Raw genomic sequence first — 13,594 nt, 5'->3', positions numbered from 1 at the left:
CAAGGACCTCCTAAGTCCTAAGTCATGAAGTCCAATGATCAATTCTTTTATAACTTTTATGTATTTTTTATGTGGTGCTGAGGATTGAACCCAGCACCTCATATGTGCTAGGCAAGTGCTCTACCACTGAGCCACAACCCCAGCCCCCAATGGCCAATTCTTAATCCTTTTTATTATTTATCGACAGCACTGAGTACAGCTGATGAGTCACTCTTCTGTCCACTTTACTTGGCAATCAGGACACTACACTCTCCAATTACTTATTTCCTCATTGGCTGCTCCCTCTCAGTCTCTTTTATTAGCTCTTCTTCTTCTCCTGGACTTCTTAAAATGGGAATGCCTAGGGCTCAGTCCCTGTTCCTCTCCTTTTTTCTATCTATTCTCACTCCCTTGATTTTTAAGTAATATCTACATGATAAAAACTCCTGGATTTCTCTCCCTGGAATCCTAGATTAATACAGTCATGAACCACATAATGACATTTCTATCAACAATGGTGATCTCATAAGATTATAATGAAACCGAAAAATTCCTATCACCTAGTGATACCATAGAGGTCACCACTGCACTGTCATAACACAATGCATTACTCACACATTTGTGGCGATGCTGGTGTAAACAAACCTACTATACCGACAGTTATATATATTATGTACAGTACATAATTTACTGTAAAACATTAAACTACACTAGCAGCAGCCTCACATATCTTGTGTTCATAATGTCTCTTGACTGCATTATTTTCTCTTGTTTGACTTATTCTTGTTTTGTTCATAATGGCCCCAGGAACAATAAATTATACCATATAATTAAGCCATATAGCCAATGTATGTAGTAGGCTATACCATGCAGGTTTGTGTAAGTACAATTTATGATGTTCAAACAATAACCTATAAATGCATTTCTCAGAACATATTCCTACTACGAAGTGATGTATGACTGTATATCCAACCATCAACTTAACACAGCCGCTCAGATAACAGGCATCTCAAATGCAACATGTCCAAAAGTGAACTACTAATCTCCCCTTACCCAATCTGCTGTACAACAGTCTTTCCCATTTCAATTGGAATCATTGCACTTGCTCTACCCACACATATGGGGCCATTTTTCTATTCTCCTCTTTCTCTCATACCTCTCATTCAATCCATTAGGAACTGTCCTTCAAGATATATCCTGTTGTTCTACTTTCAAGATGTATCTAGCTTCACTACTACTAATGGCCTATATCCTCTCACCTGGAATACTGCTACAGCCTCCTGATTTTCCTGCCTGAATCGTCCCTCTCCCATAATTCATTCTGAATATCACAACTTGAGTGATGATAAAAACCTGATCAGACAAGACATTTACCCTCATCAAAAATCTGCAATAGGAAGCTGGGCACAGTATTACACACCTATAATCCAAACAGCTCAGGAGGCTGAGACAGGAGGTTCACAAGTTCAAAGCCAGCCTCAACAACTTAGCAAGGCCCTAAGCAACTTAGTGGGACCCAGTCTCAAAATAAAATACAAAAACGGTCTGGGAATGTGACTCTGTGGTTAAGTGCCCCTGGGTTTAATCCCTGGTACCCCCCCCCCCCCCAAAAAAAAAAAAAAACTCCAATGGGGCCCCACCATAGCAGCACCCACCTATAATTCCAACAGTTTGGGAGGCGGAAGCAGGAGGATCACAAGATCACAGATAACCTCAGCAACTTAGCAAGACCCTGTTTCAAAATAAGAAATAGGGGGCTGGGGTTGTGGCTCATTGGTAAAGTGCTCACCTAGCATGTGTGAGGCCCTGGGTTCAATTCTCAGCACCACATAAAAATGAAATAAAGGTATTGTGTCCACCTAAAACTAAAAAAATTTTAAAAGAAAAAAAAAAAAAAAAAAAAGAAGAAGTAGCCGGGCACATAGGCACTTGCCTATAATCCCAGCAACTCAGGAGGCTGAGGCAGGAGGATCATGAGTTCTAAGCCAAACTCAGCCAATTTAGCAAGGTGTTAAACAACTCAATGAAACCCTATACCTAAGTAAAATACAAAAAATGGGTAGGGGATGTGGCTCAATGGTAAAACACCCCTGGCTTCAATCCCCAGTACCAAAAAACAATAAGAAAACCTCCAATGGGTTCCCATTTCATTCAGAACAACAGCTAAAGTTCCTACAATGACCTCTAAGGCACTGCATGATGCAGCCTCTGTCAACTCTCACCTCAAATCCTACTATAGCTTTTTCTTCCCAACATTTTTCTAAGCCTACTTTCAGGTCCTCCAGGAAGCCAGTTACAGTCTCATCTTAGATCTTTTGCAACATCTACTCTTTTTGCATAGAATGCTCTTCCCTCAGATCTCTGCACAGCTCATATGCTTGTTTTCTTTAAGTCTTTATTCCAGGATTTTTCAACCTTAGTTTTACTGACATCTGTGGGAAGATAATTCTTTGCCATAGGCTTCCTCATGCATTGTACAGGATATTTAACAGTATCCCTGGCTTATACCCACCAGATACTAATAGCAGCACCCAACCATTCTCCAGTGATATCAACCCAAAATGACTGCAGACATTGCCAAATGTCTCCTGAAAGGCAAAATTGCCCTCAGTTGAGAACCACTGTTTTATTTAAGCATCACTTTCTTAGGGTTAGGGGTTTAGCTCAATGGTAGAATGCTTGTTTAGCATGTGTGAGGCCCTGGGTTTGATCCCCATTAACACACACACACAAATAGTACTTTTCCACTGTAATCAACTTGACCCTATTTAAAATTATATCCAACACTTCTCCCAACCTTGTTCTCTTCTTTACGGTTTTCCCCTGGCACTTATCATCTTTCAAAACACTATATAATTTACTTATTTGTTATGTTTACTTTTTAAATTTTGGTACCAGGAATTGAACTCAGGGGCACTTAACGACTGGGCCACATCCCCAGCCATTTTTTTCTATTTTATTTTAGAGACAGGGTCTCATTGAGTTGCTTAACACCTCACTAAATTGCTGAGTCTGGCTTTGAATTTGTGATCCTCCTGCCTCAGCCTCCCGAGCTGCTGGGATTACAGGCATGTGCCACCATGCCTGGCTCTTAATGTTCATTTTAAATCTTTCCTCGACTAGAATTGAAGTTCCACAAGGGAAGAAATATTTCCTTCATTGCTTATTACTCTACACTTTTAGAGTAATGCCTAGCACTTGTAAGGTCACAACAGTGCTTACAGAATGAAAAAAATGAAAGAAAGAACAAAGATAATGGGACAGAAGACAACAAGAGAAGAGAAACCTCAATAAAGTCTTAGAAAATAGAAAGGAGATCAGAGCGACAAGTAACTTAGGTGAAGGAAGTTACATCTGGCATGCCACAGGGAAGGACATAACAAGATGTAGGTTTATCAGCCCCACATGAACCAAGAAAGGCTCACATTTGAAGACCCAAGATACTGCAGGAGACAGAGATAGGGTAAGGTGCATGGCTAAATGAGCGATTGGTTAAAAATCTGGACACAAAACTGGGAAACATCCTATCAAGAACTTCCATTTTCCTCTATCAGAAGACTGTACACTATTTCTGCAGGAGAAAATTAACCTTCAAAAGCTCTGGTGATATCAGGCAGAGGAATGGGTGATAGAGAGAAAGCAGCAGGAATAATCAATGTACATCTGCATTAGTAAGGGCAAGACCCCTTGTCCTCTTTCTACATTTAATTGCAATAGCTACACAGGAGATCTGGAGCTGATTCTCAAGAGACTGGTAGACCCAGAACATAAACGTCAAGAGAAAAAAAAACAAGCAGGACAACGGCTGGGGGTGTAGCTCAGCAGTAGTGCACTTCTCTAACAAGCAGAAAGCCCTGGGTTCAATTCCCAGCACCACCACCAAAATAAAAAAACTTTAAAAATCCTTGCCAGGTACAGTGATACACACCTGTAATCCCAGTGGTTAAAGAGACTGAGGCAGGAGGATCGCCAGCCTCAACAATTTAGAAAGGCACTAAGCAACTCAGCGAGACTCTGTCTCTAAATAGAATATAAAACAGGGCTAGAAATGTGGTTCAGTGGTTGAGTGCCCTTGGGTTCAATCTTTGGTACCAAAAAAATTTTTTTAAATTCCATTTAGGGCTGAGGAGATAGCTCAGTCGGTAGAGTGCTTGCCTTGCAAGCACATGGCCCTGGGTTTGATCCCCAGAACCACAAAAAAAAAAAAAAAAAGGCCTCCATGATGAAAGACAATGGCCGAAACACCAGGAAAAAAATCCTGAAGTTAACAGACAATTCAAAGAACAGTTAAAAAAGTAAATAGAAAATATTACATAACTAAAAAAGAACATGATGCCATACAATTGAAATAATCAGAACAAGGAAAAGATTTTGAAAACTAAAGGTAGTAGAAATTCAATAAAGTTGTGGGCTTTTAACTGAAGACATTTTCACAAAAAGGAAGACACAAAGAGATAGAAAATAGGAGAAAGGAATGATTATGAAAGAATCCAAGAAGTCTAACATCTAAACAATAGGAGGCATAGAGAGGTCATAGAAAATGTGGCAGAAGGAGTAAACAAAAAAGAAAAAATTTCCCAGTATTAAGTTTCCAGGGGGTCAAGGCATAGAAAGAAAGAAAAGCCCACATGGCCATGAAGTTTCAGGGACAAATATTGGTTCCCTAAAAACTTCAAGAAAGAAAAAAGGGGGATGAATAATCTACAAAGGATCAAGACTTAATAACTTAACACAACATTGGCAATCAGCTAACAATCAAATCATGTCTTCAAATTTATAAGACCAAAAGATTTTAAGCCCAATTTTTTTTTTCTTTTTGCGGTGCTGGGGATTGAACCCAAGGCATTGTGCTTGCGAGGCAAGCACTCTACCAACTGAGCCATATCCCCACCCCCCAAAATTTTAAATCTAGACAATCTTTCAGTCATATGTTGGTATGGAAAAAAAATATTTATAGACATGCAAAAACTCCAAAAATTTACCTCCTAGGCACTCTTCCTCAAGAAGCTAATGAAGGTTGTACTCTAGCCAAATGAGAGTGCAAACCAAGAAAAAAGAAGACAGGGGATCTAAGAAACAGAAAAGACCAAAACTGTAGAACAGCAAGAATGACAGGATCACAGCTATGAAGAAGACCTAGTGGGCCTAGGATGGTGAACTCCAGAAAAAAAATCTCTGGAGAAACTGAAGCTCTGCTCATACCAATGAATATTCAACAGATTTAAAGCACCTGGAAAAAAACTGCAATAGATTCACAGAAAATTAAAGAAGTGGAAAAGTGAGATAATTATTCATGCCAATAAAAACAAAATATTTTAAAATACTTCACACAAAGTAACTATGGAGTTATTTTAAAAAGAAGCACATTTTATGTGTAAAAAAGCGTAAAACAGTGGACAGTAAGCCCTTTCAGCTAAGAAAAAGGGGGACACAAATATCTCTTGATATTTCGTAAAAGAAGTAAGAATTAATAACAAGTGTTACCACAGCAGGAAAGAAGAAAAAGGGTAGAAGGCACAGAGTTCATGAAAGCTAGCCCTCTTCTAAATGTGCCTTTTTTGTAGATTTGACTTTGGAATCATGCAAATTTTTTTACAAAATTACAACGCAAAATTAAATCAAGATGAGCCAGGCATGGTGGTGCACGCCTGTAATCCTGGAGGCTGGGGAGGCTGAGACAGGAGGATCACAAGTTCAGAGCCAGCCTCAGCAACTTAGCAAAGTCCTAAGCAATTCAAGACCCTGTCTCAAAATAAAATATAAAAAGAGCTGGGAATGTGCCTCAATGGTTAAGTGCCCCCGGATTAAATCCCCAGAAAAAAAAAATTAAATCAAGATGAAAAATTAAAAATCCAATTCTGGCCAGGTGCTATGGTACATGCCTGTAATCCCAGTGGCTCAGGAGGCTGAAGGAGGAGGATCACAAGGAGATCAAAGCCAGCCTCAGCAAAAGCAAGGTGCTAAGCAACTCAGTGAGACCCTGACTCTAAATATAATGCAAAAGAGGGCTAGGGATGTGGTTCAGTGGTTAAGCACCCCTGGCTTCAATCCCCCATACCAAAAATAAATAGATAATTGCTAAAATCTGAAAGCAAGATGGGGGGGGAGAAATTGTATCTCAAGCATCAGGTTGGTGGCATAACAATAAAGACAAGAATTAAGGAGGAACAAAAGAACTTGTGATTGCCCAATGACCCATGAGTATTTAGTGAATCACAAATGCTGAAAGTGGTATAGCTTGTGAATTTATCATCATTTAAAAAATTCTGACACTGTGGAAATACAAAAATTACTTTAAGGGCCACAATCATTTGACAAAATGAACTGGAAAGAAATTCTGAATTCTTTAAAAAAATTTAGTAACTATTATTATTACTGTAGTTTTGATATTATATACATAATAGTATAGAACAAATGAGTATGTTAACTCAGAAGCTAAAATTTTCATTAAACAAAAAATAAAAATATAAAATCAAATACTTAAGGTTTAAGTAATTCTAAATTTGATTTGGATATCAGTATGGGCACATATTTTCTTTTTAAAAAACACATCAGTCTGTCCACTAGAAAGGCCTTGAAATATGACCAACCTTATACAGTGGCCTCTAAATACCACTTACCACTAAAACAAACAAGGACTCCTCTAAGGAATAGCTGGTTCTAAGACTCAGGCAGAAAATGGAATATCTTATCATTCCAGAAGACACCTCAGGCTCTGAAATTTTAACTGGCCCAAAATGGAATAATTTGAATATAAAATCAACCTAGTATCTACATTGGACTAAAATATATCAAATGTTAAAAATCCATGAATAGCACATGAGTAGCAGCTCGGAAGGCGCAGGAAGGAGGATCATAAGTTCAAACCCAGAGTCAGCAACTTAGTGAGACTCTGTCTCAAAAAATAAAAAGGTCTGAGGATGTAACACCTTGTTAAAGTGTCTTTGGATTCAATGCCCAGTACCCAAAAAACTTGCAATCCATGGGTTCATAATGGATATCAAAATAAATTTAAACTGACCTCACCTTTTGAGGAATGTGAAAGAACCATGCATTTGCTGTACAGTACACAGTGTAACCAAAGAGTAAATAAGTTATTTTTAGAAGAATTCTAGCTAATAAATGAAGAGGGCATGATAGATTTAAAATTATCCCCTTTTTACATACAACCATTCATGTTCTAATGGATGTAGGCAATGATCAACAACTTCTACAACCATTAGGTGAAAAGCTGATGGGGAACTTGTGAATGAGTGCAAGTAACAGAATCCAAATCTACAGTTCTATCTCTGTACCAAAAGAGAGCCATCGGACCTATTTGTATGAAAATATTATTGTCAAAAATCAAACCTGAACCAGGCATGGTGGTGCACACCTATAATCCTAGCAACTCAGGAGGCTAAGGGAGGAGAATCGCCAGTTTGAGGCCAACCTCAGCAACTTAGTGAGGCCATCTCAGAATAAGAAAAATGGCTGGGGATGTGGCTCAGTGGTTGACCACCCCTGGATTTAATTGCCAGTATTAAAAAAGAAAAGAAATGCTGTGTATACAGCCAACATTGCAAATCTACATCAGGAGAGCCAACCAACCATATTGAAAATATTCAAAAAACATTATGTCTGCACTGGAAATATACAGCATGTTTTCTTGTCACTATTCACTAAACAATACAACTAGGCAATGGTTGTGGCTTAGTGCCAGAGTGTTTACCTAGCATGTGTGAGGCCCTGGTTTCAATCATCAGCACCACATAAAATAAATATAATAAATATAAATAAAGGTATTTTGTTCATATACAACTAAAAATATTTCAAAAAACAATACAATAAGGCTTGGGTTGTAGCTCAGTGGTAGAGTGCTTGTGTAGCATGTGTGAAGCACTAGGTTTGATTCTCAGCACTGCATATAAATAAGTAAAATAAAGGATACATGGACAACTAAAAACAATACTTAAAAAAATACAACTATTCACATAGCTATTTACTATTTTTTAAATGACTTTTTAAAAAATTTTTTTAGTTGTAGATGGACACAATAACTATTTTATTTATTGTTTATGTGGTGCTGAAGATGGAACCCAGTGCCTCACATGTGCAAGACAAGTGCTCCTCCACTGAACTACAACCAGAGTCCTGCTATTTACTATTTATTTACATGGCATTTACATTATATCAGGTATTAGTAATTTTTAAATGATCTAAATTATAGGGAATGATGGATGTAGGTGATATGCAAATACTATGCCATCTTATATAAGGGACTTGCACATTCATGGATGTTGGTATCTGTAGGGGACTAGAACCCAAACCCCACATGGATACCAAGGGACAAGTGTACTTTGAATCCTAATTTGAACAAACCACTATAAAAATCACAACAGTTATGAGATAAACTGACATCAAATCTGAACATTTGTCAGATATTTGATAACAGAGGATAAATACTAATATTTAGGTATGGTAATGGTATTAGGTTATGTTTAAAAAATAAGTCCTTTCTCTTAGTTCTCATACTAAAATATAAATATTCTATATGACATGTCTGAATTGCTTCAAACCAATTCAAAGGAGATGGATGGAAAGTAGGTGAGAGAACAGATAAAAAGATTGGCTAGCTGGGCATGGTGGCGCATGTCTGTAATCCCAGCATCTTGAGAGGCTAAGATAGGAGGATCTTGAGTTCAAAACCAGCCTCAGCAAAAGCAAGGGAGTAAGCAACTCAGTGAGACCCTGTCTCTAAATAAAATACAAAAAAGGACTGGAGATGTGGCTCAGTGGTCACGTGCACCTCAGTTCAGTCCCTGGTACCCAAACAAAAAAGACTGGCTACATGTTGATAGTTACTGAAGCTAGGAATGGGTACGTGGAGATTGTTACACCGTTCTCTGCTTTTATGTATTTGTAATTTCTCATGACATAAAATTTAAAAATTTTATAACAAAGGAAACCAAATATTAGTACATCTACTTCACTCAGCAGTGAATGTCTACATGGTCACAGTATTAACTATTAATTTAAACAAAAAATGTGCTATAAAGATATGCAAAGGCTGGGTGCAATGGAACACACCCGTAATCCCAGCTATTTGGGAGGCTAAGACAGGAGGACCACAAGTTTGAGGTCAACCACAGTAACTCAACAAGACTATCTCAAAAAAAAGGGAGGGAGCAGGCTGGGGATATAGCTCGGATGGTAGAGTGCTTGCCTTGCAAGCATAAGGCCCTGGGTTCAATCCCCAGCACTGCAAAAAAAAAAAAAGGCAGGAGTGGCGCAGACTTCTGTGGATGTTGTGACTCTGGGTAGCAAGTCCCTGGGTTTAATCCCCAGTAATGTGAGACAAAAGATATTGAGTACAGTTTGGAAGAGGAGACAAAAATAAGAGTAATAAATTTCCTTATGCCATAACCACAAATCAACATATTACATGTAAACGTTATAGGTCAGAATTAATGTGTATGTAATAGAATATGTATTCTTTAGAAGTAGGAAATGCTAGCAGAAAAAGCTTAAAAAAAAAAAAAAAAGCTGCTGATTCTGGTAAGACTCAAGAGTAAGGAGAGGTAGAAAAGAGGACTTCCATTTCCTTACTAACCTTTTAGTAATGACTTTTTTTTTGGCGGGGTCGGGGGATACTGGAAATTTAACCCAGGGGTGCATTACCATTGAGGTGTTATCTCCAACCCTTTGAGAGGTAACAAATTGCTGAAGACCTCCCTAAATTGCTGAGGCTAGCCTTAATCTTGTGATCCTATCTCGCCTCCTAAATCACTGGAATTACACATATGTGCACCACTGCACCCAGCTTTTTTTTTTTTTTTTTTTTTTTTGTACTAGAGATTTGATCCAAGGGCACTTACTACTGAGTCATATCCCTAGCCCTTTTTATTTTTTATTTTTAGACAGGGCCTAAGTAGCTGAGATTGGCCTTGAACTTGCAATTCTCCTGCTTTAGCTACCCAAATAGCTGGGATTACAAGCATGGGCCATAGCATTCAGCTACTATGTGAATTTAAAGCCATATACTTGTATTTCTTTGATAGAAAATAAATAGTATTAAAGATTCTTCTTTGATCTTGATGGTCTGGCTGCCAGGTCCCATAAAACTCATGTTTTCCCTCAAAATATCAAAAGTAGATATTTAAGTCTGGAGATGTAGCTCACTGGTAGAGTGCTTGCCTAGTATGTGCAAGGCCCTGGGTTTGATCTCCAGTACCACAAAAACAAATTTAAACCTAAAATGCAGGTAGGCAGGGTAGACAAAGATTATTCTCTCTTTCATAATGGAATGGAATGTCAGTATCAGTAATGGGTATGAAGATTTAAAAATCTTAGAACATTAAAAAATATCTTACAGTTGGGCACACTGGCACATGCCTGTAATCCCAGCAGCTCAGGAGACTGAGACAGGAGGATCACAAGTTCAAAGCCAGCCTCAGCAAAAGTGAGGCATTAAGCAACTCAACGAGACCCTGTCTCTAAGTAAAATACAAAATAGGGCTAGAGATGTAGCTCAGTGATTGTGTGCCCCTCAGTTCAATCCCTGGTAACTAAAAAATTTAGAAAAGAAAATATCTTACGTGTACATAGCCCAGTGCTATATACATAAGATAGTTAACAATCAGCATCTGGCCAGCATTTGAGTCCTTAATGGATTGAAATTTAGGTCCAGAACAAATTCTGTAGGGAAGAGAAATTCATTTAGATAAATGTAGAGATTAGAAATTTGCCCAGCAGAAGCTACAAGAGCTAGAATCAGGTAAATATTATGAAGTATTTCAAATATTTGATGAGCATCCACCATGTGTACAAATCTGTGCAATGTGCTAGAGTACAAAGTTGGATACAACAGAGCTGCTACCTCCAAAGTTTAGTATGGGAAGCACCCACAAATAATGGAAAATAATATACTAAGTGCTATAATGGGAGATTCCCATGGAGATTCAGAGTACAGGAGGAGAACCTTAAACAGACTAAGGAGTCAGATATGGTTTTCTACAGGTTCCAATGCCTGAAATGAATCTTACAAAATAAATGGAAGCCAGCTGGATATGGTGGTACATGCCTACCATCCCAGCTATTAGGGAGAATGAGACACAAGGATGGCAACTTAGCCCTTTTTATTGTTTGAGACAGGAGCTAGCTAAGTATGTAGCTCAGTGGTAGAGCACTTGTCTAACACATGCAAGGTCCTATGTTTGATCCCCAGAACAAAAACAAAAAAAGCAGCAGAAGCAGTCAAAGAAAAATGAAGGCATTCTCGACAGACAGGACAGCCTTACGCAGGAATTTTACAGCATGGCAGAGGAACACCAATTCAGAATAAATTGATGGAGGAAAGCATAAGAGGATGTGGCAAAACATGAGGCTAGGAACCTAGTACTGATGATCCTTAAGTGAAAAGGTAAGGAATTTATATTTCATTTCATAAGTTACTGGGCAACCACTGCAGAATTTTAAGAAAAACAGCATGGCTTTTTGTGTCGTTCAAGGACAGCTCTAGCTACTATACGAAGAATACACTGAGAGAAGGGGCTGGAATAAGTGAGACTAGTTTCTAGGTTATTGCAGTAGTCCAGGTGAGAGAAAATAGTAATCTGGTATAAAGTGATGGTGGTGATGAAATGAGTAAAATTAAAATATTTCTAGAAAGTGAACTAATAAGGACATGGAGATTGATTAGATGTAGCTGAGGAGAAAGATCAATCTAAGATAAGAGTCTTGGACGACATGTTCCTGGCACATGGTATACCACTAACTAAGGTGAGAAACACAACATTTGGGAAGGTAAGTTTAGTTCATGGCAGTGGTTCTCAACAGGGAGCACTAAGTTCCCTAGGGGACATCTGGTAGTGTCTGGAGACACTTTTGGTTGTCACAACTAATGGCACCTAATGGGCAGAAAGCAGGGATACTGCTAAACGATGGACATAACAGCCACCAAAAAAAAAAAATCCAATTAAAAATGTTAGTGGGGGCTGGGGAGATAGCTCAGTCGGTAGAGTGCTTGCCTTATAAGCACAAGACCCTGGGTTCGATCCCCAGCACCCAAAAAAAGTGTTAGTGGTACAGAGGTTGAGAAACCCTGATCTAGGGCAAAATTTGTTGCAATTCTGCACAACAGTCAAGCAAGTACATTTAGTAGCCTTTTGGAAATGCATATCCCAAAGCTCAAGAGGGCACTAGAAGGCAAATACAAGTTTTTGGGAGTTGTCAATTTAAAAGTGGTCATTTATATCATCAATTTGGTTGGGTGTGATCTCCCATGAATGTACCCAGAAAGAAAAAGACTGAAGATAGAGTCCTGGGGGATACCCACATTTATAGTGAAAAGGGGGATGAGAAAAACATCCCGTGAGAAAGACTAGTAAGTGATGAAATAAGAAAACCATCAGAGAATGGGATCATAGAAACCAAATGAAAGCAGTGTTCCAGCAGGAAAATAAGAATATGAAGTGGTGTCAAAGAGAAACTTTTGAGTAAGCTAGAGCAAAGTTTCCACTGGATTTGGCAAAATGGAGTTCACTGATGACTTTGGCAAGATCAATTCCTACTGGGAACAAAAGCAAGAAACATCAAATTTTCTTAAAGATGGGAGATATTCATGGGCTGGGGTTGTGGCTCAGAGGTAGAGTGCTTGTCTAGCATGTGTGAGGCAATGAGTTCAATTCTCAACACCACAAATAAATAAATGAATAAAATAAGTCTATCAATATATAAAAAAAATTTTTAAAAAGACGGGAGATATTTAATACTCTCATGAACCAAAAGAGGTCAAGGGAAAGGTTTAAAAAAAAAAAAAAAAAGGAGAACGCATGTTAATGAAGGAGCAAGGATCCTGGGAAGTAGATGAGTCCAAAGAGGGGGAAGGAAAAGCTTTGGCCAGAGGAAGCACTAATCACCTCTTTCAACGTGATAGCAGAGGAGGAAGGGTTAAGATTTCAGTGAAATTTGTAGATAGGAGAAGCAATTAAGGGAGTTCTCATCTAACAGCTTTAATTTTCCAGTGAAGAACCAGACATGGTCATCTGCCAAAATAAAAGGCAAAGGTGATGTGGTAGGAAATTTAAGGAAAAAATTTAGTCACTGACAAGGATGGGAGAAGAAGCTGATGAGGGCCATGGAGGAAAATTTCTGAAGCATGATTCTACAAACTAGCTAGGTCCTAGCAGGTCAATTCTGGAGGTCTGGAGGTCAAGATGTATCTTATCGGAAGGCAACACCTCACTGTCAGAAACCAGAATTTGTAGAAGGGTGAGGGCTGGTCAGAATGAATAGGGCATTAGATAGTCAATTGGGAGTCTTGTTTAGCCCTCACAAATAAGGCTTCGGCCTTTGAAGTTCCATGAGAACAGGCACCATGTCTATCAACATACTGAGTCACCACTGTAGCCCCAACATCTAGCACAGTTCCTGACACATAGTGGGCACTCAATAAACAGTGGGTCCATGAAACAGGATATAACAATATCCCAGAGGTCTGGCTGGGGCTGGTGCTCAGTGGTAGAGTATTTGCCTTGTACGTGAGGCACTGGGTTCAAGCCTCAACACTACATTAAATAAAGGTATTGTGTCCATATACAACTAAAATAAAAAATGTATTAAAAATAATATCCCA

General features: G+C 38.6%; 1 protein-coding gene across 6 annotated transcripts in view; it reads right to left on the bottom strand.

Moving 5' to 3' along the window:
* TRMT2B (tRNA methyltransferase 2 homolog B) overlaps positions 1 to 13,594 on the bottom strand; it is a 42,925-nt gene that overhangs the window by 14,226 nt on the left and 15,105 nt on the right. For 5 of the 6 annotated variants that reach the window (XR_013761146.1, XM_079124072.1, XM_079124070.1 and 2 more), the window contains one exon: positions 2,492 to 2,567. The exons of the other annotated variant lie outside the window; for it this stretch is intronic. Coding sequence is in view for 4 of the 5 variants with exons in the window: in XM_079124072.1 (XP_078980198.1) it covers positions 2,492 to 2,567 (76 nt within the window). In the remaining variant the exon portion in view is untranslated. The remainder of the gene's footprint in view (positions 1 to 2,491; positions 2,568 to 13,594) is intronic. 6 annotated transcript variants of the gene reach the window in all.

Source organism: Sciurus vulgaris, assembly GCF_902686455.1.
Source record: "Sciurus vulgaris genome assembly, chromosome: X".
NCBI classification, from domain to species: Eukaryota; Metazoa; Chordata; class Mammalia; order Rodentia; family Sciuridae; genus Sciurus; species Sciurus vulgaris.
This window is presented reverse-complemented; position numbering and strand designations above follow the sequence as displayed.